The following is a 27,852-nucleotide window of genomic DNA, read 5'->3' on the forward strand; positions in this document are numbered from 1 at the left end:
ATTAAAATTTTATGAGATAGGATTTTAGAGTTTTCTTAAGCTGTAAGCCATAATCAGCAATATTAAAAGAATAAAAGGCTTGCAATATTTCAGTTGATTTGTAATGAATCCAGAATGCATGTTTTTTTAATTGCATTACAGAAAATAAAGAACTTTATCACAATATTCTAATTTTCTGAGACAGTCCTGTATATATATATAATTGTAGGTACACGCCAAGTCATTGTGGGATTACCATGGTAGATACATTCTCTTGGTTTAGAGGTTGAATGCCGTCACCAACCCATCAAATGGCAGTTTGCATCCTATTAATCCTTTGTTTCAAATAGTCATTAGCATCTGAACTATTCTGTTCCGTCTCAGTGACCTTCAACCACAAAAATCTAGTGAGTTCTTCCACGAGTCCATGTGGTCACTTCCTGCTAGTGGTCGTGGTGTCCAGCTACACGGATGATTTAGGTTTAAGATTAAGACCTTAAACAAACGAAATAGAGTTGAATCTTATATTATATTATCTGTGGTGCTAACATAATTGCAGTTTGATTTGGAGGAGTTTAATCGATATGCTTATTTGTATTCCGTCATAGAATTAGTTGAGAAGGTAGAAACCAGTCAGGGAGCCACCTCAGTTGTATTTGGGTGGCAGCAGAAATATAAAAAACTAATTTGAAAACCCATCTCATTAAGGCAAATTGACAGAGCCGGAGTGAGAAAATGTGTTTTTGTAATAGAGGTGAACTGGCCCTTTAAATCTGACAGCTGCCTCCAGCACAATCTAGAGAATCAGTTCATTGATCACAATCTATCCTGATGAGGTTTATTTCTCTCTCTCTAAACAATCCAATGCAAACAAGTTCAACACGACTCTCGTTTGCAAGAAATAACTCAGCTAGAGCTTTTCTTTGTTTATTACAAGAATATTGATTATATTATTGGTTTGCACTGAAACATGAGAATACAACGCTCGCTAACCTTCCACTACGACTCAGTTGAAGGGGCCTCGAAACCACTCGGCCAAACACCTGTCCAATCCTCGAGACATCAACATAATGCAAAGCTCCACATGAGACACACGACCAAACTATAGATGGGCTGACGACACACACACACACAGGCACTCACTTAACATCAAATTAATTAACTTTTGTGATTACTACAATCACTAGCCACACATATTCATACACACAGAGACACACACACCTGTAAGGGCATTACTGTTCGCAGTTATTGTTATTAGATTAAAAAATACAACAGGATTAGAAAACACCATCTATTTCATATTAGTCATAAACACTGTGCACGTCACATGATCGACACATCATGGCTGTTAACCAGAACACTTAAAAGCACTTTCAACTGGCCATCAGAGCGGGTTCACGCAGGAGAGAAGATACATATTCAGAGTGACGTCTTGAAGTCATAACGACAGGATTGTTTGTCAAGTAGATACTCGCTGTGTCTTTCTTGGTAAATCAAACATGGGATGTTTCATAATCTGTGTGCAACATAAAAATAAGAAACATGAATCAGTCGCCTCCTCTGAAGAGACTTCATAAAACAGCGGCATCGTAGGAACCATAATTACTTCAGCCAGGTTACACTGAACGACATCAAAGGATGTTGGCAGTGACGAATCATTGGTTGCCATAGCAATGGCACTTGTGGAAGAATCTCTCTCGTTGCCCAAAGCGCCCGCCTGACATCACTACCAAGGTGATTGATAGAGAACTCAAACACTCGGATGTTCATTAATGTTTCCAACTTGTTTTGAATCTGTGGTCCACCTGTTGACAAGCCGACACTGTGACAGTGGGGTGAAGAAGAAGGAGGAGGAGGAGGAGGAGGGAACAGCCGTCTGGTGGAGTCTTCTAGTCCCGGACTCAGGCTTCATTTCCCCGGCGACTGGCTGGCTGTCTAGCAGGAAACACTTCATCATCGAGACAATCTTGTTATGAGGTAAGCGAGAGCACGGCGGCTTCTCAACATCAAACGCCCCGCGATGCCGCTTCTCGAAACACGAGGACCAAAATATACTCGGGGTAGTAGAAACGGCTGTGTGAGCGAGCCGAGCCCTTCTATGACTACGTTAATGACCAGTACATTAGTGAGAGCAGCAGCGCTACGTCCAGGTGTGACGGGTCCGTCCCTTCAGAGTCCACTGGCGGTCAACATGCACCTCCTCACATCTGGGTGTCGGGTTACAGCCGATGTCACGACGCCTCAATTGTCCTTCGTCAGGTAACCCATGTGTGTGTTGGTGATGAAGTCACAGGTGGGGATGCTACTGGCGGCCTGGTGGATGTTCATGGCCGTGATCTCTCTTGGAGCCCTGCGAAAGCCAAAGGCACAACGTCAGGGCTTTGAGCGCGGCGCGGCACACAGGAAGTACGTCCGTCTGCCGGCTCCTGAATATATATGGGATTTGTAATTCTCTGAATCGAAGCCTTTTGCGGTCTCTTCCATCAGTGCAGCGCCCCGCCGTCTTACATCACGCAAATATGACAAAGCACACAGAACACTCTGCAGGGGAAGACGGTGAAACTGACGGATGTTTTTAACCGCGAAGCGTGAAACGACAAAAGATACAACAAAACAAAAGCGGTTTGCTTTCAGCAGGTGAGGTATTGAAGGTCATTAAGATAACAGATGTTACCAGTATTTGCAGATTCATTCTGGAGCACCAGACGCACTGCGGTGTGGGAGAAATGCTTTGAGCAGTCGGTTTAGTTTTTACCACGAATAATACATGGGAATCAAAATAGAATTGAAAAACAAAACGGTGACATTAACCGCAGCCACCGGATCTCTTTACATGATCTTACATTTAAGTCGTTGTAAATTCTTGATTTCGATGCAATTATGATTATTATTTATAGATTGCTCTTGTTGTGAACAAGTTGGCGGGGGTTTGGACATAATGACGGAAGTGATAGATGAAGCATTCAGCCGGTTGCCTGTTGGAGAGAGAGAGGAGAGGCTCACCTGTTCTGTGGGGACTTAGTGTAGGCCCCCGCCAGAGCTTCTCTCAGGACGTCACTGGCAAACTGTTCAGTAGCCTGCAGTGCACACACACACACACACACACACACACACATGAGCAAATGCAAGCGGATAACTTGTAGTTTTGGGTTCTGACTTCCAAAGTGACCGACCTTCAGAATCATGGCTTCCACTACTGGAGCGAACACATTTTTCTCCACCTCGACTGGCTGGAAGTTTACCCCGATCTGAAAGAGACAGAAAAGTGGACAACTCGGTACCTTCTCATTCAGTTACTAGCGGCAACACCATAACATGTGTTATTGGTTACAGGGATACACTCATTTATACATCCTGTATTTTGCCTGTGAAAACCCCGGGGAGGCTCCTGACCTGCTGCGCTGCTTCACTGACAAACTGAGCGGACAGGCAGGGGCCCAGGTAGAACTTAGGCTCCAAATCAGCCTCTTGCGCCTCTTCTTTGACCTTGAGTTTCTGGCAGGGAGGGGTCACCGTGACGATGTCGACTATCTGGTCGTCGGCCTCCTCCGGTTCGGTCTTCAGCAGAGCTTGCATCTGCTCCAGCCGCAGCACCAGCTCCTCACAGCTACTCAGGGTGGTCGGGCACTCTGCGGACCGATGAACACTTAACACCCCAGTTGACGAGCGGCAGCCTCCGAGCCAAAGCCGGGGAAGCATTTTTGTTAAATATCGGCTCATTTAAACTGTCCGACAATTAAAAATGAAGTTCTTTGTGCAAGGAGGAGGGACGAGGACACCGCACACACACTCAGAGGCTCATATTGTCCGGCTCACGGAGTGTGTGACTCACTGAGCTGAGCGGCCTCGTCTCTCACCCTTTACAGACAAAAGACAGAATTAATGAGAACTCTCCGTGAATACAACACCACGGATGAACAGAAACACAGAGGCTGCACACTGGCCGCCCTCACACACACACACACACACACGCACACACACACACACACACACTATTGGACTGAAAACACATTACTGGGAACCGCAGAAGCACTACACCCACACATGCAACGCTGAGGGGAGAATAGTGATCCACTTTGAATAGAGTGGACTTAGAAAACACAAAAACAAAGCAGAGTACATAAGTAGAAGCTATGGACTAAAACACACACACACACAGACACACACACACACACACACACTCACCGGGCTCGTTATCAATCTGAGTGAGGATGTCCTCGATGGACTCGTCGTCATTCTTGCGTTGGGGTTCGAGGTCGGGTGGCGTGTAGCCCCTCTGCCGGCACCACTGCGCCACCTCTCTGGTCTTTGGGGGGGTGAGGGCCTGCAGGCGGGGGGAGCGGTCCAACACGTCCTGGACCACCCGCTTCACTGCCACCGCTCGCTGAAGCTACACAAAGACACGCGTATTATATGAAACCGCACGTCAAGCCCCAAACCCCTTGAAGTCGACAGCGTCACGTAGTTTAGCACCCTGAGTCTGCTCAGACCCGGGGTGCAGACATTTGGGCGCACGCAATCTCTCCGGTCCGGTACCGGCTCCTTTGCAGCCTCTCCTCGTCCAACGATGTACTTTGAGTCCCTGAAGTAAATCACTGACCTGTAGATATAAATATCCACGCCTGGGCTCGTCTGAGAGCCTTTTATAGTCGTAGAGAAAGAGAACCGACATGAACTGGTCCGTTTGAGCTATTGATGGAGCCATTAGGAGGAGATGAGAACACCAGGCAGATACACATCCAGATAGGAAGACACGAGGGGAGCAGAGCGCCTGCTGAGTCAGGGGCCAGCGCCAAGACAGATTACACGGACAACAAAAGTGCAAACAAAGCAAAAAAACAACGAGCATTCCAGACGCCCTCACCCTGGAACCATGAGCGCAAGCCGTCGCTGTAACTCTGAGATGTTAATGAGCCTTCTAATATCGAGTCGATAACAGGACACACAGTCGACATGTTGCAGCTGTAATTTGGATGAGTTGATGAAGTATGGCAAGATCATTTGTAACATTTACCGAGACCGCCCCACTGTCCTATCAACATGTTGACTCCTCCGAGGCGTTATGATCACTCAAAAAGGTAAAGGAAATGTACAGCCTGCATTTTTTAATTTTCATCATTCACACAAACAAAACAGAAAGTCACCTCTGACGCTCTGCGCTTGCCAATAGTCCAGGAATAATACTGTTCAGTTGAAGAGGCACAGAATGGATGGGAGTCTTCAGCTAAACAGAGCAAACAGAGAATTAATCAGCTTGTCGTAACCCAGTGTATTACACAAACCCTAACCCTAATACACTTACTTTTATCTGGAACAATAAGAGGGAACTTCTTCATCACGGCAGTCAGCAGCTGCATCATGGTCTCTATGTGTTCAGTGCTGAGAAGGAATCACAAGTGTCAGCTGTACCATCTTAATAGATTCCCTGTTTTGGCTACTGGGAAGAGAAACTGTTTTTAAAACCATGGATTCCTATAATGGTTACTATTTGATAGCTTCAAAGAATGGAGCTACACTATTATTCAGAGGTTAGAGTTACATATGGTTCACTTGACACTTAAAAGATATATATATATATATATGTAAAAAATACATATATATATATATTTTATACATATATATATGTATATTTTATACACATACACACATATATACAGGACTGTCTCAGAAAATTAGAATATTGTGATAAAGTTCTTTATTTTCTGTAATGCAATTAAAAAAACACAAATGTCATGCATTCTGGATTCATTACAAATCAACTGAAATATTGCAAGCCTTTTATTCTGATTTATTGCTGATTATGGCTTACAGCTTAAGAAAACTCAAATATCCTATCTCTAAATATTAGAATATCATGAAAAAGTATACTAGTAGGGTATTAAACAAATCACTTGAATCGTCTAATTAACTCGAAACACCTGGAAACACATTTTCAAATGTTTGATTTTGTTTTGCTGTTATAAATCTTTTTTTTTACTTGGTCTGAGGAAATATTCAAATTTTATGAGATAGGATTTTAGAGTTTTCTTAAGCTGTAAGCCATAATCAGCAATATTAAAAGAATAAAAGGCTTGCAATATTTCAGTTGATTTGTAATGAATCCAGAATGCATGACATTTTTGTTTTTTTAATTGCATTACAGAAAATAAAGAACTTTATCACAATATTCAGTCCTGTATGTAAAAAATATACACATATATATATGTATATTTTATACACATACACATATATATATATATATATATTCAACATATAAATCAAACAACACACTTGCACTCTGCACAGTGTCGTTGCAGAGAAGATCTGCTTCTTCACTGTCACCTTTCCTCCTCGGACAATAAATTATCTATGCCTTTCAGAATAAGTGAATGTGCTGGAAGGCGAAGGAGCATCCGGACTCGTTTTTGCACTTACTTGATGAGGTCGTGTGCAGAGTTATCTGCCCCTTGCTCCTGCTTGACTGTGGTGGCTGCAGAGGCCACGTTGACAGAAGAGGCTCCGGGAGCAGCCACCGGGGGAGACGGAGCGGCTGTGACCGCCGTGCTGGCACCGGGCTCCGTCTTCACTGTGGGGAGCGACAGCAGAGAAGAAAGTGTGAGGGAAAGATTCATTCCAATAATCCCACACTCTTGGTTTCAGGCGGAACTTTGTCTTTTGGTTTATAATTAACACTGCATTGGAGAAGAGGAACACATTTTGTTCAAGCGCTGTTTTTTTGTAGAAAAATGTGTTATCAGTACTAAAACTCAGTAATGTATTGCTATTAGAAGTATGACAGAAGGGAGGAAAATGGAGATCGGGAGTAAGAGGCTGAGAAGAGGTAAGTGGGTGTAGCGGGGGATGGACCGGACCCTCTCACCTTGTGCCAGAGGCAGGGCAAGGGAGGGGGACGCCTGGCTGGCGGGACTCGGGGAGGCTCCAGCTGCTCCAGGAGTGGTGGAAGAGGAGGAAAGAGGAGTACTGGAGACTGGGCCTTTAGACACTACACACACACACACACACACACACACACACACACACACACACACACACAGCATGGATCAATGGCCCATTAGGAAAACGGGCTTAACAGTTCGATGAAAAATGACAGCGGAGGAAGACGGTGTACTGCAGAGAGGAGAATCGACAGTTGATGTTCAAGCGTCCGTCTCAAATCAATCACACCTTGTCGTGGCAAAATGAACTCAGTTCACGAAGTGAAACTGAGCTCAGCTTTCTCCTGTCTGGCACTTATAAAATCACATCAGAGAACAAAGTGCTTTATTTCTACATTTGCTCCACAGAAACTTGTAAAAGATGTGGCACACCAACAAAGCAATCCAAGTCAATGCTGCTTCATGATTAATTCAAACCTTTTATCTACTTCAGGAAGTGATTTGGGGAGTACACAGGTTCACTCCCTGGATTGCACTCTTTGACTTTATATAAACGAGTGACACATGTTTCAAAGGGCTGTATCAGGCACGCTTACCTTTCCCAAGCGGCATGATGAGTATGTTCTGCACCCCCCCAGAACCAGCGCCGACCCCCAGCTGCTTGAGCTGGTTGGCAGGGATGGTTAAGACAGTCTGCTGGGAGCTGGAGCCTCCAGAGTGGATCTTCAGCATACCTGGACCAACCAATACATTCGAGATGATGCGTGTGGCTCGGCCTGTACGATGTTTGTTCAATCTATTTAACTTGTACGCGCACGCTGCATACCTGAGAGAGTAGCGCCCGTCTTCCCTCCTCCTGCAACCATCCCGCTGACTAACGAGGCCGCAGTGACCAATGACGTGCCGCTGCTTTTGGGCGCACCCACCACAGGCCCCACCCCTGCACCCTTCGACATGCCGACGACGGGCATGTTGGCAACGCCTTTGGCGACCGTTACCACGGCTCCCGCCGAGCCTGCAGCACCCTTCGTCATTGTGGCGGAGTTGCCAGCACCCTTGACCAAGTTGGCCATCGCCGTCTTTGACAGGCTGCCCCCAGCAGCGGCAGCGCTGGCGCTCTTAGCTGCACTGATGACCACGGCTTGGTTGGCTGCCACCAGGAGCGAGTGGTGCTGAGAGGCAGACTTCCCGCCATCGGCAGCCTGCAGACACACAGACACACAGCGGTCAACCAGCAAGTAAACAGACACTCTGTCATTTTGAACTCTTTCAATGTGTGAGATCGTCATTGAGGGCTGAGTTTGTAATGGTATTCTTCTGATGACTGTATTTATGTGCATTTCCATGTCGGCATGAAGGCAAATTACTTCAAATTAAAGGCAGATTTTTTTAATTGCCGTTTATTTGTGTGACAACTTTCATTATAAAACATTTATTTTCAAATATGCATCAGACAAGGAGAAGACGAAAAGCAACTTGGCGACGCATCTCATCTCTTCTGCAGTTACATGACAGATAAAGTGTACATGATGCGACCAACTCATTAAAAAAATACACATTAGTGTTCAGACGGGAGAGAGTGCTGGGAAATTGAATTCAACTGATCATCTGATCAACTGGTCTCTCAACGCAATTGACACCGTCTTCTCGACGAGAAGCTCGGGTTCGGGGGAACCTGCCTGTCCTGCCGGGACGTTTGCAGCTGGTTACACGATGGGCGTGTCGTGTGCCTAGCAGCCCTTTCCGTGGAGGACGTAGAAGACATCTACCTATTCGGAACCATGATTACAGGATTTCTGCTGTTTGGATTTGGCGTTGCCCTGGCTTATCGGAAAATTAAGGAAGCGGTGACAGCCGTTAAAAGCCCCCTAAGGCTGCCCGACGAAATTGGATCGATTTGAAATCCTATTGGGAAATGGGAGAAAAATGGAGGAATAGTAGGTGCGCAAATTGAATGCAGCTACTGGAAGACCAAACAATCCCAATCTTATCTGCTTTCGGCTCCCTCAACCAGAACGGGCCTTGGCCAAGGCCGTTACTGGAACAACAACTCCCCGGAAGATCGCTGAAGTGAGAATCTCTCTCATTCCCTTCCCCCTATCCACAGACACCTGTGGTTGTTGTCTCCCCAGGACCCTTCAAGGCTATCTCCATGGCAACGACCATCTTGCGGACTGAGAACTCTTGTCGGTTGTGGCCTGGGAGAGGACGACATACCAGGCCACTCACACACGAACTTCCACACACTGATATGCATTCACTGCCCTCACCCCCATCCCACGCCTTCGCCTGCTTCGTACCCCCAGTGTGACAGGACGGGGTCAACTGGCGCCTTAAATGGCTGCCGGATGGCTGGCTGCTTGTCTGCGCTGGTTACCTTCTGCCCCCCAATGGCTGGGCTTAGATCACCCAGTCTTTGGTTACCTCCCCTCCGCCCTTCCTCCCTGTTGCACGTCTTGTTTAAATGTATGTGCTTTTGTGCTGAGGTGTTTTTTCCTGCTCCCACACTGTACCCCTCTAGGGGCATAATCTGGGTTTTTTTCTTCTCTCCTCTCTTCCCTCATGTTATGCTGTAATCTTCCAGTATCTGCCTGTAATTTCCCGCTTGCGGGATCAATAAAGTATACATCTATCTATCTATCTATTCACTGTGGCTTTAAAGTTGGTGTTAAAGGTTGTTCCTTTGCTCTGGTCACATTTGTTTTCCAGTGCTGTGAAAGTCCCAGAGGGAGAAGTGCCGATGAGGTCACCGGCTCTAAGGAATTCTCAAAGACAAAAGAGTCCATTTCTCTCCCGGAGAGTCCTCATGAATAAATGAACTGTCCTGTTGTCCTGTTACATTCTGTATACATACAGTTTGTTTTTGTTTGTTGGAGCCTCTTGGAAGTCTTTCCGTGCATTTCCTTTTCTCATAATGAGGCGTGGTCATTGACTGAGACTGTAATCACCCAAACACCGAGCGCTGCTGATGGACTGCTGAGGCCTCTTCACACGCCACATAAACTCTCTGACCAACACAACGCTGTCCGTGCTACTCACTGGCTCACTCCTCATGTCTGGGGGAAATCACGAGAACATTTACTTCTTACATGCACTAAAGTTCAAACTACAGTTGTTTGCAGTTTCTATTTATTTTATATAAAGTTGCAGTTTATATTTATGACTGCACAAAATCACTTTATCATTATATTCCAAATTCCCCATGAAAATAATCCTTAAATCTCCCCAAAAACATTTTACCTGATTATTTTTGTAAGTGATAAAATAGGAAAATAAATATATCAAACTGTATTTAGCAGATATTAAACAAGTTAGGCAATCTGCGGTATTTTTTTAAAAAGCATAAAGAAATACATGAAATACATTCTTAATGTAGTTACTGTTTGAAGGAACTTGAACGAACGGCTGTCCGACAGATTAAAACAGAAGAATGTGAGAACTGTGAAACTGGCCTGTTGTTGACTGGCTGCAGCCCCGACGGAGCCGGGAGTGGAACTAGCGGCAGTGATGACTCCGCCTGTCATCCTCAACATGGTCGTCCCCGGCTTGGACAAGTGGCCCGCTGCAGACGCCGTGACCGTCTTGACTGAGCCGTCAGACAACTTCATCTGTGCACCCTGGGAGCCGCCCACCACCTGTCAATCATAAAAATCCCAATGCTGACATTTTGAATCTGAAACTAAGACGCACACCGTATGCAAATCAACATATTTCTCTAATTCATAGCGTTAATGAATCGGCCCAGTCCTACTTCCAATTCCATATTAACATACGTGATGATAACCGTGTTCTTCCATTGGAGTCAGACGTTGCACACAAACTGACCTGAGCCAGGATAGCTGCCTTCTGGCCGGCTGTCACCCGGATGGCCTGCTGGGTAGCAGTTGCTGGAGATGATGCTGCATGGCCTGCCGAGCTGGAACCTGCCTGCTTCCCTGAACCCTGGGCTGGCTGGCCGACCAGGAACGTGCCCTGGAGACAAGCATGGAAGGGAGGAAATTCAACAACACATTACTTTAAAGGAAATTGTCATTGTCTAAATTCAGCTGGGTAAACCACACAGCATAAACAAATGGGGGAGAAAGGTGCAGTCCATTCTGTAAACTACAGTATGACGAGTAGTATATTTAGAGATACAACATGCATCCATTACATCATGTGCTTCATCTTTTAAATATCCAAGTGGCTTAAAGAAAATTAAATCCGCTTTTTACATCCTTGGTGTCTTTAGCTGTTTCAGCAGATATATAAAACATATTTCAGAACATTTGTAGATGACACCTTGAAGATTGATCATTATTTGGAAACACAGCCCAGATTCCTTCCTTTAAATGTAGGCGGAAACCTCTGCAGACAACTTCATTAAATGATGTCGGCTAAATGCACGGACAGCAATGTTCTCAAGCTGCTGCAGCATCAAAGCTGCTGTAATGAACGTGTCTAATTCAGTACGCACCAGGCTACACCGCTTTACTAGAGCACGAGGAAAAGAAACCCCATTTGCAGACTGGGCATGCAAGTCCCTGTATGCCTTCAGGGAATTAACTCTAAAGAACATCATTGCAACTTCGGTGATGAATATTACATTTGCAAGCTATGCAGTTTCCAGTTTCCATACTTTGATAAAGTACTTCAAACTCTGCTCAACAATGCATGTCTCCAAATAGAATAGTGTAGATGCATTTCTACCCACCTGTGGGGTCTGCTTAAGGATATATGACGTGTAGGAGAGGTTAGAGGGCAGACTGCTGGAAGAGGAAGAGGAGGTCTGAGAAGCGCCAGCGCCTGCCGATGAGCTGCTCTGGGACTGCTGACCTACATTACAGACGGACACATACACATCAGTCTCAAATCTGATTTTAAAATCCCGTTATTCCTTATCCCAAATTACAGTTCATCTTCCATTTGGGTTCTTTTAATTTAAATCATATTGTATTTGACAAATGATTCTGAAGCAGAGAGATAAAACGTAATGTTGGTTTACTGCTGTGATATTTGTATTTTAGATAAAATACAGAACAGTGTTTCCCCTACCATTATAACAGGGGGGCACTAGTCCCGCCCCCCTGAAGCTGTAAACCATGGGGAAACACTGCAGAATAATGCCTAATCTCTTTAATCTCATTGCAATTGGACAGGGTGTGTGCTGTGTGAGGGATTACAGCTCGCGGTGCACTTTAAATAAAGTGCAGAAAGAACTAGATGACTACGACTGACTCACTGTCCAGAAGGTAGTGGAGCAGCCACAATCTGTATCTGCCACCAGCGGGCCTCAAATACTCGAGTCACTTCAGAAGTGGCTTTCTTCCTTCTGCCAAACTTTATAACGAGCCGAGAGCAATAACATTGTTAATGCAGCCGTCTACACTTTGAGGCGTGGAGGAAGAAGTTTCCGTGGGACCTGAAGCCAACATTATACTCCTGCTATGTTGTGCACAGTGAGATGTGGAAATATTGGACTGGGACATTAAATAACCATCATGGCCCAGATCAAAGACAATAGTTTTTTTTGTGTGAAACACTTTTTAAAGGTTGTAATATATTTGAGGGCTTGATATTGTGTCAGTGTGTCTGCTGGAGTACCTGAGACCCTGAACGATTACAGAAAGCTCAATTTACTTTAGTTTAGTTTTCTGCTTTGACATATTTGTTTTGCTCCTACAACAAATCAGAGTCACAGAGTCTCAGTAAGTCTTTAAATGGTTTAGAGTCAAATAAACTCTTGTTCCTTAAACATAAAACTGTCAATGGCTCGACAGCAGTACATCAAGTATGTGACTTACAACCAGTATGAAGAAGGGATTAACTATTATTTTATTATTTTTGCCAATGCCTGTATTTAAAAAGATTGATGTCTCACTTGCACTGGAGGCTCGGAGGATAGCTCCCTGTGGGATGAGAAGCAGCTTGCCCTTTCCCGAAGGATTCTTACTGTTGGTGGTCAGGTAGAGCTTGGTGCCGGGCGGTAAATTGGCCAGATTGGCCAAATTGTTGGCTGGCAGCTGAAGAGTGGCCATCACTAGGGACATACGCAGAGAAAAACTACATTATTATTTACTCGCATTTGAAATTGCATTTTAAAGGTAATCTTGCAAATATATCCAATCACATCATTGCTATCGAGGGAGGGGGGGGAGGGGGGAGAGGTATTGCTGAACTAACCTTGGCGTCACTAACTGATTAAATATTCTACATCATGATGGTGTCTAATCACTAGACTCTTCAATATTCATCTTATTGTGCACTATGTAACAAATCATTGTTTTCCTTGAAGTAACAATAGGACTACATTTTTTGTATTTTGCAGGCTTTACATCTTTCAGTCAAAGCATTATTTTAACACTAAAGTGACTTAACATACAAAAACATAAAATATGCACATCCAATTAAAAATTGTTGTTATCATAATTGTACAAATCCTTGTGCCGTCACATGACCCTGTGCGTCGCGCGTGTGAACTCTGACCTCCGCTCTTGCCACTTGAACCACCAGCCACCTTGGCGGCGGCCTGCGGACCAGAGATGCTACTGGCTCCACTGACGATGGCTTTAGCGACTCCCTGAGCCAAAACCTGCTTCCCGCCCATCACCTTGGAGACACAAGGGTTGCCCTTGGTCACCAGAATCTGTCCACTGCTGATAGCCACCTGTTTGACTGCAGACTGGAACGTTGAGCTAACGGGAATGCCCAACATCTAGAAACGAGAGAGTAGTTTTTGAATGATTTGAATGACGTATGCGTCACTCTCACCACGTCAATGACCGTGTGATTCGGTGTCAGGCTGTGTGGGGATATAGGGGCGTGTAGGACCGACCTTGTTAGTTGTTGCCCCCGTGGCCCCTCCGGCCTGTTTCTGGGCCGACATGGAGATCATGTGACCTCCCTTCACTGCGACAAACTGGTGTGCTGCTGTAGCGGCAGGTTGCTGCTGGCTGGTTACTGTGGAAACCATCTGCTGCTGATGTGTGGAAACCTCCCCTGGCTCTTGCTTGATAATAACCTGCAAAAAGGTGAGTGCACATGGGGAGAAGAATTGTAACAGGAAGGCCACCATACCTTGAAAACAGGTTGTGAAGAGTGTTGCGGTTATCACAGTGTACATTTCACTCTCTTATAAAAAAGCACAATGTAATGATATATGTTGACTGCAAAATTAAGATTCCTTTTTTCTTCTTCTTCTCAGTGCAGAGCTTGGGGTGGAAAGGGAGGATATTTCAGCGGGATGTGGACACCGAGTGAAATGGACTCATGCAATTGTGGTTTCTGCACAAGATTTTTGCAAAGCTCACAACACCCCCTCCCATCTTTAGAGTGATGTCCCATTTAAATAGCTTGCCAAGGGACTCACAACTATTAATACCACCATGGTTTGTTAAAGAGGCAGATACTATAGGGACAGACACTTCAAAGTGGAAGGGATCAGTACAAATAGATGTTTTAGTTCATAACAATTCTGACACCAATCAATTCCAGACTTTACCAACTCACCTTCATCCCTGAAGAGAAAAAGGTGCCAGTGTGAACTTTGGGGGCTGGAGAGCGAGTGCCTTGAGCAACAGACTGTTTGGCTGAGGTGATTCCTGTGGAATCATTTACACAGAAACACACACGATAAGTCATGGATGACCGTGTGACTTGCTGAGGGTTCACAGCAGTTCTTGCCATCTTGTAAAAAGGCTTCAAGGCCATTTTGCCAGTTTCTGGGGCGACATGGAGACGGCTCCCCGTCAGGGTTATTCGGCGGGGTGTTGAAGCCCAGCAACACAATTTCGTCCCTCACCTACTGCATCTAAATTTGTTTTTTTCCAGGATTGGTGAATTAGCCACAACACCCACATCATCCAGCTTGATAAAACATCACTTACTGACACTCAGGCCCTGCTGCCAGGTCTGGTTGAGCTGTATATTTGTGGAGGAAGAGTGGGAGTGACGGAGTGGGCGAGAAAGAGTGAGCAATCTAAGGGAAAGAGCTTCTAAGTGGAATATGAACCGACGCTAGTGATGTGAGGAAGTAAATGCTTCAGCCTCGGTGCTGGAAGATGACTCTGCTGCATGATGGGGTGACGCATGCTTAAAGTGCACAATTGCTTCATCGAACAGTGCACTCATCTACGCAGGTGATTGCACACCTTGTTCATGAGCAAATACACACACAGGTCCATATCAAACTTGACGCAAGTGTGGGGTCACATCCTCCAAATCTGGCCATAAAACAGAGCAGCTCAATCACCATGGTAACCGCTCATCCAGCAACCATCCTGCTGGCTCACCACTCGTCATATTTATGATTGCAACACAAGAACAAAGAACAGACACAGGAACAGATAGAGACATTTTTTTTAAAGGGATGAAGTACAAAAGAGCTGGATAAGAAATTACAAGTGGTTGAACAAGGACAAGCAAGAAAAAAGTACCAAAATAAAGAGAGAGAGAGCGAGCGAGCCTAGGGGGCATTTGTTCTGCTACAGAGTAAATCCTTCACAGACATTTCTATATTCTATGTGGGCGGCCCAGACCCCGCTTCTCGATTTCACTGCAGGTCCACTTCCGATTTCAAGCCGCAATTAAAAAACGGAGAAAGAGATGTGTACCTGTGGAGGCAGCGGATGAGGAAGCCATGCCGATCACATGGCCAGGCTTGTCAACAATGATGTACGGGTTATTGAGGACTGAGGAGCTCTGCTTGCTGTGGACGGGGGTCGAGGTGGTCGGTGTGCGAGGCAGCGGCGAGTGGCTCGGCGTGGAGATGGGAGACCCTGTGGGGAAGAAAGCACAAACGCTGTGAGATGAATAATTGTGATGTTAATTTGGAATAGATGTCACTCACATCACTGCACTTAAACTATCCATGATGCAGATTTGAAGAAGTCAGATGAGGCAAAAACTCATTTCTACATTTTTTGCATGGAACAGTAAATGGAGAAAATCATGAGAATTCTTGTTTCATTAAAAAAAATGTTTTAACAAAATGTGCAAAATACATGAGACAGAATAAGAGTGTGACATTTTGAACTATGACAAAGTTTAATATTGACAGTAAAGTGTATGTGGTCAGCGTTTCTTACAAGTGTTCCTGTTTTAACTGTATGAATTAAAAAGGGTTCTAACAAAATGTGAAAGTAGGCTGTTAAGCGACACGCAAAGCTTTCAAAACTTCACCAATATGTTTAATGGCCACTGGGTGGAGACATTTACCTGAAACAATCTTACAGCTCATGGTGATCGGTTGGAACGATTTACTGGGCGATTCGGCAGGGCTGGGAGGAAATCCTATTGGGACAATCTTACAGCTCGCTGTGATGGGCTGGAAGGCCGAGTTGCCATGGGAACCCAGAGTGATCCTGTCGCTGACTTTGGGTCGGGTTGGAGTGCGTTCACCAGCGGTGAGGCCGGAGCTATGGCCGCCTGCAGACCTTCCCATCTCCACTTTGATGAAACCTCCAATGGGAATGAAAGAGTGGATTTCCTTTAAACTCCCTTTCAACTTCATCTGGAGTTAATTTATGTATTTGGTGACAGAGTTACAGATGTAAAAATACAATGAATGCAGGACAGGACTCCCACCTAATAATTCAATGTGCTTTTTAAATGACGATGTACACCAACCGACTGCGTGACGTGGCATTAAGGCACTTTGTGTCCGTTCCCCACCAAACAAACATGTTAATTAACGCATTTAACACATTCCTCATATCAATATTATTTTTACATTCCAAATCTTTAATTGTCTCAATGTTTTAGGATACACTGAGCACCCATCTCCTCTTCTCTCTTTACTTATGGATGAATTTACATCTTTCCATCACACATTACTAACTCTGCTTCCTCCCAGGAGTCTTTGTGACTTCACGCCTCATCGGGTCCATTGGACCTGGTTGTCTCTGATGCCCCCTGGTGGGCCGGCCTCCTGTCATGGTCCTGCTGATGCATCCTGCCAACCCCCTCCCTTTCTGGATCGTAGACCATGCCTACTACAAACTATTCATACACTCTGTCATATTCATTGAATGTGTTAATGTAACTCTGTAATGCTTCCTTCTGTACACATGACATCGATTGCTTCTCCGTTGCTCTCCTGCAGGTTTCTTCCCTTTTTTGGGGAGTTTTTCCTGATCCGATGTGAGGTCCTAGGATAGGGGTGTCGTATGTGTACAGATTGTAAAGCCCTCCGAGGCAAATTCGTGAATTTGCGATATTGTGCTATACAAAATGAGCTGAATTTAATTTAAATTAACATATAAGTCTACTAGCCTGCCGTTGTCTACCCCGCTTCAATAATCAATGTTTCCGTGTGCATACCTTTTTCTGCACTTGTATCATGTGAGATGGGAGAACTTTGGTCCAGGGAGGTGGCCAACGTGGGGCTGGCTGCTCTGTGAGTCACCTTGGAGGAAGAGGGCTGAGGGATGTAGTCCTCCCCGAGAGAGTTCCTATAGAGCTCCACATCAACCACCTGGGACACGAGTAGCTCTTTGTCAGCGTGAAGCTCTGAGCCAGAAAGAAGTCAGCGGAGGAAACATGTAGTGAACATTAATAACTTACAGTTTCTGCCCCGAGTGTCTGCAGCCCAGTGTATGTTCTGTCCAGCTGTCGGGGAAAAAACAGATCAAATAAATAAGAAAATAAATAAAGACTTTTATGGGGTTTAGGTTCTAAAGCAGAGGTGGTGAACTGGATTATTTAATTCTAATCACCATACAAAGGTTATAAAGTTCAATACATTATAGAAGATGGCTCATAATAATAACTAAATAAAATTACTACACATTACTACAATATGCCAACAGCAATGTACCGTTTACCACAAAACCACAATCATATACAAAGTTCAAAATTCTGAATCCTATACTCTTATTAAATTCACGGTAATGTGCCCAAATCAATTAAGTAGGTAAAAGTATACAAAGTATACTTCCGGGATCAATAACTGACCATCAGTACCCAACTTGTAAATAAGGTTGGCAGAACAGAAGTCATCACAAACACAGAGGACTTCATAGACACACCGGGACGTCTACAAGTGAGGAAGAGGAAAACAAGCCGAGTGACGTCCGTGATGCGGTCTGACCTTTAGCTGGTGGATGATGTCAATGCGTTTGTTGCGAGTGTCTTTGAAGTGGATCTGGATCCTCACAGGGAACTCCCCCCAACCGCGACGTGTTAAATGAAAGGGCGGCTCACTGAGGACAAACACATTCAAAAAGCTTCATGTAAAGTCATCGAATCTGGAGGGAAAACGGAGGATCAATCACTTTGTAAAAGAATACATAAAGAAATACAACAAGCTACAAACCAAGCTAATGGATCCATTTGTACCAACCACGTCACGCTTGTTGGCACGGGGGATGAATAATGCTTCACATTTTGGCCAGGGAATAGTGGCATTGTATTTTTGGAGGGGTCCCTTGACTGCTCACTTCAAAATATGTGAATTAAAACGGGATCTATGGGCACCGACAAGTCTCCCCTCTACACAGATGCCCACTATGCTAATCTCTTGAAGTTTTGTGAAAACACCATGAAGTCCCTCAACAGTCTTGAAACAGTATAAATTAGGGATGACTGAATCCAGTGAGCTCAACTGTATGTAGCTATGATGACGTGAGTCCACATGGTAGCCTTTTCACAGAGTCAGAGCATGTTTTGATGGCTGTATAAAGTGATTTGTTGTGACTTCTGGGATAATAACAGCCTCCTTACACTCTACAACAACATGACACACACTGCTGAGCTGCATCTCAAAGTCATTTCCACGTTCCCAGCTTCAGTTTTACGTATAACACTTCTAAATGGCATATGCTGTCGCCGTCCCCCCTTAACCAGGGCACGTGTCTGTGCGAGCATGTCATGCGTTTGTCTGATCAAGAAAACCATACGAGTGGTGCATCATTGTACTTTGTTCATCCCTTCGCCGACACTCGGCTGTGTCGAGAGCGCCGAGCTGTGTGCGGTTCACTTGGGATGAAGACGTGAGTCACTGGGAGCTTCTGAGCGGCCGGTTCTGCAACGCGAGTGCCTTGTCAGCTGAACCAGCCCGGAGGCTGCAGCTCAGGATAAGGACTGCTGCTTGAGGAAATACATCATTTATTCAAAAGCCATGGGCAAATTTAAATCCATTGCCACTTTTAGAAGCTACAAACTAAAATGAGACATCTTAACCACCCAACCCGGGTAAATAAGCTCTCACTCTTCTAGACACCTACATTAACTGTGCGACACAAAGGTGACACACCTCTGGGCTTTGGGCTCTAACAAACACCTAAAACCCACGTGATGAGAGTCTGCACTGTGTTGGTGTGACCACTATTATCCATGTTCATGTTGACTTGGAGTCTGACTCATTGTGTGCTAAACAACATCACGTACCCCACCTTAATGTGTGCATGTACACACTGGAGAATTAATGTCTTTTCTTCAACATCGCAGACACAGATATAGTTTTTTACTCTCAGCTATGATTGACGGGCACTGGGCTGGATGGGCTGTATAATCAAATATCCACAGGAGCTGTTAATTAAATCATCGTCACGACAGTCTGTTTACAACAGAGTCGACTTACACGATGTGAACATCAGCGGACGGTTTTTTGCACTCGAGACGCTGGGCTGAAAGTTGTTTAATTAAATGTGCGCGGATGACGAAGTCAGACTCTCACGCATCCAGGTGCTATTATTACAAATGTTCCTTACTTCCTTCAGTTTGGCAAGTGGCACGTGGAAAGAGGCAGGGCTAACTCCAAACCTAGAATAACAATGTCAGTTTGGAAGTAAACATTGTGTCTATGGGCAACGCAAAACACGTGACGGAAAATGTAATTGGAGTTGTCATTTGTCCCAATCTCAGAGACTTCTCCTCTTCAATTTGCACCCAAGTGCTAATTTATGCAACGAGAAAGGAGCTTTGCCTCGATCAGCACATTGTGTGTGCACGACTGAAGAGTGCCAAGACACTTTGTCTCGAACAACCAGAAAAACAGACACACAAACCTGACTTCCACGAGGTCGTTGGGTTTGTAGCTGGGATGCAAGAAGAACCAGACTTTCTTCACAAAGTGGTCGATACTGGGTTCCCTCCTGGAGCCCCTGACGTACACCATCCACTTGTGGGTAGATTGGTCATTTTCTTCACGCTTATCTGGGGGAATGTACCTGAGGGTGACAGATAAAAAGCAAATCTAACCAGGGGGCTTTCTTAATATGCACACGTATTCACATTTAGCCCTTCAAGACAGTTAAGAGTGCACAAGAAATATGGGACTGGTTATTCAAGCTTCCTAGAAATAGCATGTGGTCCGTATTACAGTGAAACAAGTGGTCTTGAGGAACTGCAAGTTATCTCGATCAACTCATGCCATGGGGGAAATAAATAGGTAATCGTAAAAATGCATTTTTCTTGATGTAACTGCATCGAGACTGTGCTTTTAACAAGAGCTCTTCAATCCATAGTCATTAAATAACTGTTAGTGTCCCTCTACAGGTATGTTTCTCACCCCTAACTTCAATCAAAAGCAACCACTCGAGTGCACAGTTCATCAACAGTTTGCATTTAATCACTGTGGCAGTGGGGGGTGTGTAGGCTCGGCTGCTGAGTGGGTGGGGGTGGGTGGTTCAGGTGTCATGCATCTGAGGCTGTCTCCATAAAGGAGCTGTGCAGCACACGATCGAGGTCAGGGGAGAGCAGAGCACACAAAAAAATAAAAAGCAACAACAACAAAGAACATGGAGAGCATCCAGCAGCACCCAGAACAGCCATGGATTCAGCTGGGGCAGATGCTGGGGAGGATAGCAGCGATGGTGCAGGACCAGGCGGAGGCAGGCCGGCAGACACTGGGGAAGCTCCTGGCCCAGGCAGAGGAGCAGACGGGGGCCGTGGAAGGGCTCGCCGCCCAGACAGCGACGGCCACACCTGTAGCTTCCCCCTTGGTGGAGGTGGAACTCCAAACAATGACGGCAGGGGACGACCCGCAGTCGTTCCTGGAGACTTTTGAGACGGTGGCGGAGGCATGCGGCTGGCCAGCGGGGGAGTGGGCGATTCGCCTCCTGCCCCTGCTCACCGGGGAGGCGCAGACTGCGGCCCTGGGGCTTCCCCCAGCAACACGCCAAAGTTACGTGGACATGCGGAAGGCGGTGATGGATCGGCTGGGTCTGACTCGAGGATCACCGGCGGAGGTTTCGCGAGGCCACGATGGGGCCCGACGATCGGCCGCTTGCGTGACGCAGCGGCTGAGGGACGCCATGACGAGGTGGCTGCAGCCCGGGAGCACGGAAGGGGCGCAGGCGGTGGTGGAGAAGGCCGTCGTGGAGCGGTTCATGGAGGGGCTACCGACCAGAACAGCAGAGTGGGTCCGATGTCACGGCCCCACGTCGCTGGAGGCCGCCATCACACGGGCGGAGGACCACCTGGCGGTGCACCCCGGCGGCCAGGGGGACAGCGCACGGCTCCGCCAGGCCGATGCGGGCCCTGACGCAACCCATACCGCCCCAGTAAACACCGGCACCCTTCCCAACCCACAGGTAGTCCTCAAACACCAGGGCAGGCGTGTTGAGGTGCAGACAGCCCGGACACATCCGACGGGAGTGTCCGCTGATGGAGGTGGGCCAGGTGATCCGGGTTGCCGGCTCTCCAACACCCTCCCAGGTCCGGGAGCGACGTGCAGTAAGAATCCAGGGGTATACATCAGGCAATGGTGGATTCCGCTGTACACAGTCTATGATCCACCAGAGCCTGGTTCACCCGGGCATTGGTGGAGGCATTGTGGGTGAAGATAAGGTGTGTGCATGGGGACATTCACGAGTATCCCATAGTGTCAGCGGAGATTAGATACGGGGAAAAGCATAACGTGAAGGTTGCGGTTAGCTCGCCTTACGCACCTTAATCTTGGGAATCGATTGGCCGGGCTTTGACAAGTTAATGGGGAAGGCTGCGGGGGGGCGTTCACGGCAGACAGGGTCATGCGGTGTGTGCGCCGTGCTCAGCGGTGTCGCGAGGTTGTCCGACTCTGCAGACGGGAGGGGAACCGGGAGCCTCTATGGCGACTCCTCCGGCTCCCGAGTTCCACTCCATGGAAGATTTTCCACTCGAGCAGTCTCGGGATGATACTCTACGCTCAGCCTTTGACCAAGTGATACGAATTGATGGTCAGCTGGTGCGCCTGACGCAGCGCAGACCTATCCGCACTTCACATTGATCAGGGACAGGCTGTACAGAGTGAGCCGTGACACTCACACAGGGCAGGAAAGCACCCAGTTGTTGGTGCAAGAGCCGCCGGGAAATGGTTTTCCAGGCGGCTCATTATAACCCGATGGCTGGTCACATGGGATATGATAAAACTCTGGACCGGATAATGACCCGATTCTATTGGCGGGCATCCGGGCGGATGTGCGCCGTTGGTGCGCGTCCTGCCCGGACTGTCAATTGGTAAACCCTTGGCCATTCCGAGGGCACCTTTGCGCCCTCTGCCATTAATGGAGGTTCCATTTGAGCGAATCGCTATGGACCTCATCGGGCCATTTCACCGGAGTGCACGCGGATATCGCTTTGTGTTAGTCTTCGTGGATTACGCAACACGATACCCGGAGGCGGTGCCCTTGCGCAGCATTTCTGCAAAGAGTGTCGCACAGGCGCTGTTTCAGGTCATCTCCCGAGTCGGAATCCCGAAAGAGATTCTGACTGACCAGGCACCCAGTTCATGTCAAGAACACTGAGAGAACTTTACGGTTACTGGGCATCAAGTCTATTCGGACCAGCGTGTACCACCCACAGACCGACGGTCTGGTGGAGCGTCTGAATAAGACTTTGAAGTCCATGATCCGTAAATTTATTAATGACGATGAACGTAATTGGGATAAATGGCTTGACGCTCTGTTGTTTGCAGTACGGGAGGTTCCCCAGGCCTCCACTGGATTTTCTCCTTTGAACTTTTGTTCGGCAGGACTGGGGTGCTCGACCTCATTAAAGAAAACTGGGAGGAGGGGCCGAGCACCAGTAAAAACGAGATCCAACACGTCCTGGACCTGCGAGCAAAGCTCCACACCCTGGGTCAGCTGTCACGTGAGCATTTGCTCCAGGCCCAGGAGCGTCAGCAGCGGCTGTACAACAGAGGTGCCAGGCTGAGACAATTCACACCGGGAGAGAAGGTACTTGTATTGCTTCCTTCTTCCAGCTCTAAACTCCTCGCCAAGTGGCAAGGGCCCTTTGTGGTCACACGGCGAGTGGGGGATGTCGACTATGAGGTGGTGCGTTCTGATAGGGGCGGAGCTACACAGATTTACCACCTCAACCTCCTAAAGGCATGGAGGAGGCGGAGTCTGTTTCTCTGGTGTCCTCGGTATCTGAGAGAGAGGAGCTGGGGCCTGAGGTCCCAAAATCCACCAATCCGCCCTCGCTCCTTTGTGAAGACCGTCTCTCCGGGACCCAGAAAACAGACATTGCCCGGTTGCAAAAGCAGTTTGCTGATGTGTTCTCTCTCCTTCCAGGACGCACCAACCTCATAGAGCACGAGATCGAGACTCCTCCGGGCGTGACAGTGCGGTTACGACCCTACAGGTTACCTGAACACAAGAGAAAGGTGGTTCAGCGGGAATTGGCTGCAATGCTGGAGATGGGGGTAATAGAATAGTCCCACAGTGCCTGGTGTAGTCCCATTGTTCTTGTGGTCAAGAAGGATGGGTCTATTCGGTTCTGCGTGGACTATCGCAGGGTGAACGAGGTGTCACGGTTCGATGCTTACCCAATGCCCCGGTCGACGAGCTCCTGGACCCACTGGGCACCGCGTGTTTCTTTACGACACTGGATTTAACCAAGGGCTACTGGCAGATTCCTCTGTCGCCAGAGTCTAAGGAAAAACGGCCTTCTCCACTCCGTTTGGGTTGTACCAATTCACCACGCCTTTGGGTTGTTCGGGGCCCCAGCCACCTTTCAGCGCCTCATGGACCGGGTGCTGCGTCCGCACGCTGCATATGCTGCCGCCTACCTGGATGATGTGATCATACACAGCACCACCTGGGCGGAGCATGTGCAGCGGGTCGGCGCGGTGCTGGAGTCCCTGAGGCAGGCGGGGCTTACGGCCAACCCGGGGAAGTGTGCAGTTGGACGGAGGGAGGTACGGTATCTGGGGTACCACTTGGGCGCCGGGCAGGTGCGCCCTCAGGTGGACAAGACCGCCGCCATCGCAGCCTGTCCGCGGCCCAAGACTAAAAAAGAGGTGAGGCAGTTTTTGGGGCTGGCGGGCTATTACAGGCGGTTCATCCCGAACTTTGTGGAGCTGACCAGCCCCATGACTGACCTGACCCGGAAAGGTGCCTCAGATCCGGTCCAGTGGACGGAGCGGTGCCAGTTGGCGTTTGAGGAGGTAAAGCAAGCTCTCTGTGGGGAACCACTCCTTCACACACCTAACTTCTCTCTCCCTTTTACTCTGCAGACCGATGCGTCGAACAGAGGGCTGGGGGCCGTTTTGTCCCAGCAGGTAGAGGGGTTTGACCGCCCCGTGCTGTACATCAGCCGCAAGCTGTCGGAGAGGGAGGGCAGGTACAGCACGGTGGAGAAGGAGTGCCTCGCCATCCGGTGGGCGGTCGACTCCCGCGCTACTACCTCCTGGGACGCTCATTCACCCTCTGGTCGGACCACGCCCGCCCAATGGCTCCACCGCATGAAAGATACCAACGCCCGAATCACTGGTGGTATCTGGCTTTACAGCCTTTAATTTCAAGGTGATCCATAGGCCGGGTACACAGATGGTCGTGGCCGACTTTCTCCCGCCTCATGGGGGAGGGGAGTAGGTTAGGCCGGATGTTGCCCCGCCTAAGTCGGGCGGTGGAGGTATGTGGCAGTGGGGGTGTAGGCTCGGCTGCTGAGTGGGTGGAGCGGGGTGTGGTTCAGGGAACGGTGTCTGATTGTCATCAGCTGGACTAATTGCTAATCAGAGTGGTAATCAGTCCAGCTGATGACGTGTGTTGGTGTATCTGAGGCTGTCTCCATAAAGGAGCTGGCTGGACAGCAGATCGAGAGTCAGGGGGGAGAGCAGAAACACAGTCTGCCATGGAAATAAACATGATTACCAACTATCCCTCTGGCTGCTCAGTCCTTCTTGGTGCTTAGGGGGGGGGAACCTACTGGTGACGGCAACACGCGTGTCACAATCACATTTTTCCGTTACTTTTTCCTTGTTGTTTGGTCAACTTTAAACTTAATTTGATACTACAAACTATTTGGTGGTGATGTTTAAATTAATTTGGGTGAGTGAGTTGCCTCTCTTTTTTCCAACATCTCTCGGGTAACTAACTACCTGCCCCAAAGCCAATGTGTGGCTTCAAACTCAACATCTGGCTTCTCTCTACTTGAAAAGGTTCAGTAGGAAATGTGTATAACAAATAAAATGGTATTATTTAGCTCAACCTGTCACTATATCCTGTAGTAGTGCATGAGACATAATGTGTGCAAAGATCTGCTTCCTCTCCCTCTTCTTTGTATTCCTAAAGGCATTTGTAAGATTCCACCAGCATCGTGGAAAAAACAAAAAATCAGAGCCAAAGAGTCTCCAACACGGCTGTCAATGAACTCTGATCAAACTAGGCAGCACTGATTAAAATATGAATCAAGATTCTGTTACCGCACTTCTGTCAGAATATAGTGACAGTTTGAGAAGAATATGATAGAAAATAGTTTAAAAAAAGTTTCCAACTGAAGCTCGAAGTAATTATTTGTATCTATGACTAACAGCCCCTCGTTGTTATGAAATGTTATTCTTCTCAACAAGAGTACATTTTAAATTTCTACATATTTGCCAAATACCATGTCGACGGTTTTCAAAGAGATTGCTGAAAATCCAAACGTTGATGTTTTGTTTGTGGTTGGTGAAAACTATTCAACAGTTCATATAAATGAAGCAAAGAAAATAGACAAATGTCTTTTTTTTTCTCTTCTCCTCGAACATGTTATCAGTCTCATGACTTGCTTAAATGCTCTTAGACTCCTTTGGTTACATACCTGGACACGTTCCCCACTACAATGGTCTTCTTTGCATAGAGTCGAGAGGATTCATTTCCAGAGGTTTGATAAGTCACCCTCTGCTCTGCTCCTAAGGACAATGGCACACCAAATGTGTCCTACAACAAATAAAGGAGAACAGTAATGAAAGAAAGAAAAGATGCAAGCTTAATGCTGATACCACATTGCATTCATCAAATGACCCTGTCGTCTTCGTCACTTGAACTCACCGTGCCCGTATTGCGCCCTGGTCTGCGCTCCGGCCCGCCGCCGTCGTCTCTCCACGCCCCCTCTCCATCCCTCTCAGCTCCCTCTCCTTGCTGGGAGAGGGACTCGGACTCTGAGTGGGCCAGAGAGGGAGTCTCAGAGCCCTGGTTGAGAGGGGAAGAGGACCGGGATGGGGACTCCAGGAACCGCCGGATGGCTGGATGGTTCAGCGCGGCAGGGTCACTCTTGGAAACATGCTGAACAGATGAAATGACGGTTGCTGTTACTGTAACGCCCCACAACTTTAGAGCCGCCGACAGTCTGAGTAGGAGTGCGTGGGACTCTACCTCTGGGAGCTTTATTATTCCTGCATTGGCATAGTAATTAGCCACTATGCATGCCCTGAGCTTGTCCATCATCCTCCTGGCTTCATTGAGTCTCTGCAAAAAATAATGGGGGACACACAATTAAGGCTCTGCTTTATTATGCTGCAAAAATACAAAAACAAGTCATGCAAGTTACTTTTTGAATCTCTGCACGACTGATACAAGATGAAACAAAGAAAAGACATGCGTGTCATCCTGAGAGGACGTTACCTGACTGATCACATCGATCTCGTGCTCTTTGTTCTTCATCTCCAGAGAAAACTGCTCCCTGATGATGGTCTCAATCTTCTGTACTGCTGCTTCTCGGGCTGACAAAACAGGAGGAAGACACGTTAAAAAAAAATCCCGAATCACGATAATGTAACTAAAGCAGATATACCGTCTCAGGCTTCTAAACACACACTTACCATTATGTTCAGCCGCTTTGTTTCTCTTACTATTCTGAAACAGCGAAATGTCATCATAGTCGGGATCATTGCCTTCTATTTTCCTTTTAATTCCTGACATGACCGCCTGCGAAGAAGAGCAGATGAAGATAAATGCATGTGAAAACAGCTCGAAAGGGTAGCTCCTCACACCTCGCTAACCTTGTTATGGTCCCCACTTAGCAGCGAGTTAGCCAGCTAGCAAGGAAGCTACTACCCACAGACAACGAGCACGGAGTGGGTGGTTAATTATACGGACACAGGAGGAACCAGAGCCTCCAACGAAGCAGCTTATAACAAACGCATGACACGTTACGCCACCGGACGGTGTCCAGCGGTCGTGTAGCCGGCAGTCGTACCGTTAGCCAACTGCTATCCTTGTTTGCGAGTGTGGCTAACGTTAGCACACAGTTGTATCCACCGACTCAATCCGTCTGAAATGTGAACTCCCTGCAGCGTCGTGTGCTGGGGAGCAGCGTCTCTCTGGGAGGCGTGTGTTTTAATTCAGCGGCAGCATGTCCTTTGCGTTACGCTGCGTTCACCTCATACACTTGTGTGTGTAGTAAAATGCTAAATCTCGAGGTGGACAAGTAAGCTAAGAAGTGGGACAGCTAGCGTTGCAATTCACCCGAGTCGCCACCAGGGAGCGCTGTTTTACAAAGATGTCACAACGCAGGAGAACTCATCCCGACTGAGCCAGAATCGTAGCTGGAGACCGATAGGCAGTAATGCTATTATCATTGTTTTCATTACACCACCCTACCATTATTTAAGCAAGCCCTCAAACACACCTCTTCCAACTCGCTTTCACCTGCTAATCCCTGACCCCGATACGACTCATACAGCTTCCCCAGTTTGTTTCCCTTTCTTTATGTTCCTGTTCCTGTTTGTTCGTCTTGTCTGCTTTCTTTTTGTTTTGTTCTGTTTGTCTCTTGTTCCCTGTAAAGCGTCTTTGGGTATTTAGAAAAGCGCTATAGAAGTCTGAATTATTATTAT

General features: G+C 47.1%; 1 protein-coding gene across 4 annotated transcripts; it reads right to left on the reverse strand.

The window, feature by feature from the left end:
• Positions 1-865: 865 nt before the first annotated feature.
• yeats2 (YEATS domain containing 2) lies at positions 866-27,554 on the reverse strand. Of its 4 annotated transcripts, none has more exons than XM_056421037.1 (30): positions 27,216-27,554; positions 26,839-26,944; positions 26,642-26,739; positions 26,393-26,485; positions 26,069-26,302; positions 25,839-25,957; positions 19,841-20,002; positions 17,923-18,034; positions 17,397-17,441; positions 17,154-17,307; positions 16,050-16,292; positions 15,446-15,610; positions 14,343-14,434; positions 13,669-13,854; positions 13,320-13,548; positions 12,715-12,873; positions 11,548-11,669; positions 10,680-10,826; positions 10,307-10,489; positions 7,681-8,056; positions 7,451-7,588; positions 6,839-6,961; positions 6,394-6,544; positions 5,282-5,358; positions 5,124-5,203; positions 4,165-4,369; positions 3,373-3,608; positions 3,153-3,227; positions 2,983-3,056; positions 866-2,329 (listed from the first exon to the last, which is right to left on the reverse strand). In XM_056421037.1, the coding sequence occupies exons 2-30, from the start codon at positions 26,936-26,938 to the stop codon at positions 2,221-2,223; spliced, it is 4,287 nt and encodes a 1,428-aa protein (XP_056277012.1). In that variant the 5' UTR covers positions 26,939-26,944; positions 27,216-27,554; the 3' UTR covers positions 866-2,220. The 4 variants fall into 4 exon arrangements, with proteins under 4 accessions (XP_056277012.1, XP_056277015.1, XP_056277011.1 ...); XM_056421040.1 differs by having other exon boundaries at positions 13,320-13,443; positions 27,019-27,554; XM_056421036.1 differs by having other exon boundaries at positions 27,019-27,554.
• Positions 27,555-27,852: the final 298 nt, after the last annotated feature.

Source organism: Pseudoliparis swirei, chromosome 8 (genome assembly GCF_029220125.1).
Source record: "Pseudoliparis swirei isolate HS2019 ecotype Mariana Trench chromosome 8, NWPU_hadal_v1, whole genome shotgun sequence".
Lineage (NCBI taxonomy): Eukaryota > Metazoa > Chordata > Actinopteri > Perciformes > Liparidae > Pseudoliparis > Pseudoliparis swirei.

Bases quoted from the DNA above. Each gene is read 5' to 3' on its own strand.
- yeats2 (XM_056421037.1), bottom strand. From the start codon at position 26,938: ATGTCAGGAATTAAAAGGAAAATAGAAGGCAATGATCCCGACTATGAT. The intron at 26,740-26,838 runs GTAAGTGTGTGT...CTGTTTTGTCAG, and splicing joins CAAAGCGGCTGAACATAATG to CCCGAGAAGCAGCAGTACAG. The intron at 5,359-6,393 runs GTAAGTGCAAAA...ATTCCTTCTCAG, and splicing joins TCTGCACACGACCTCATCAA to CACTGAACACATAGAGACCA.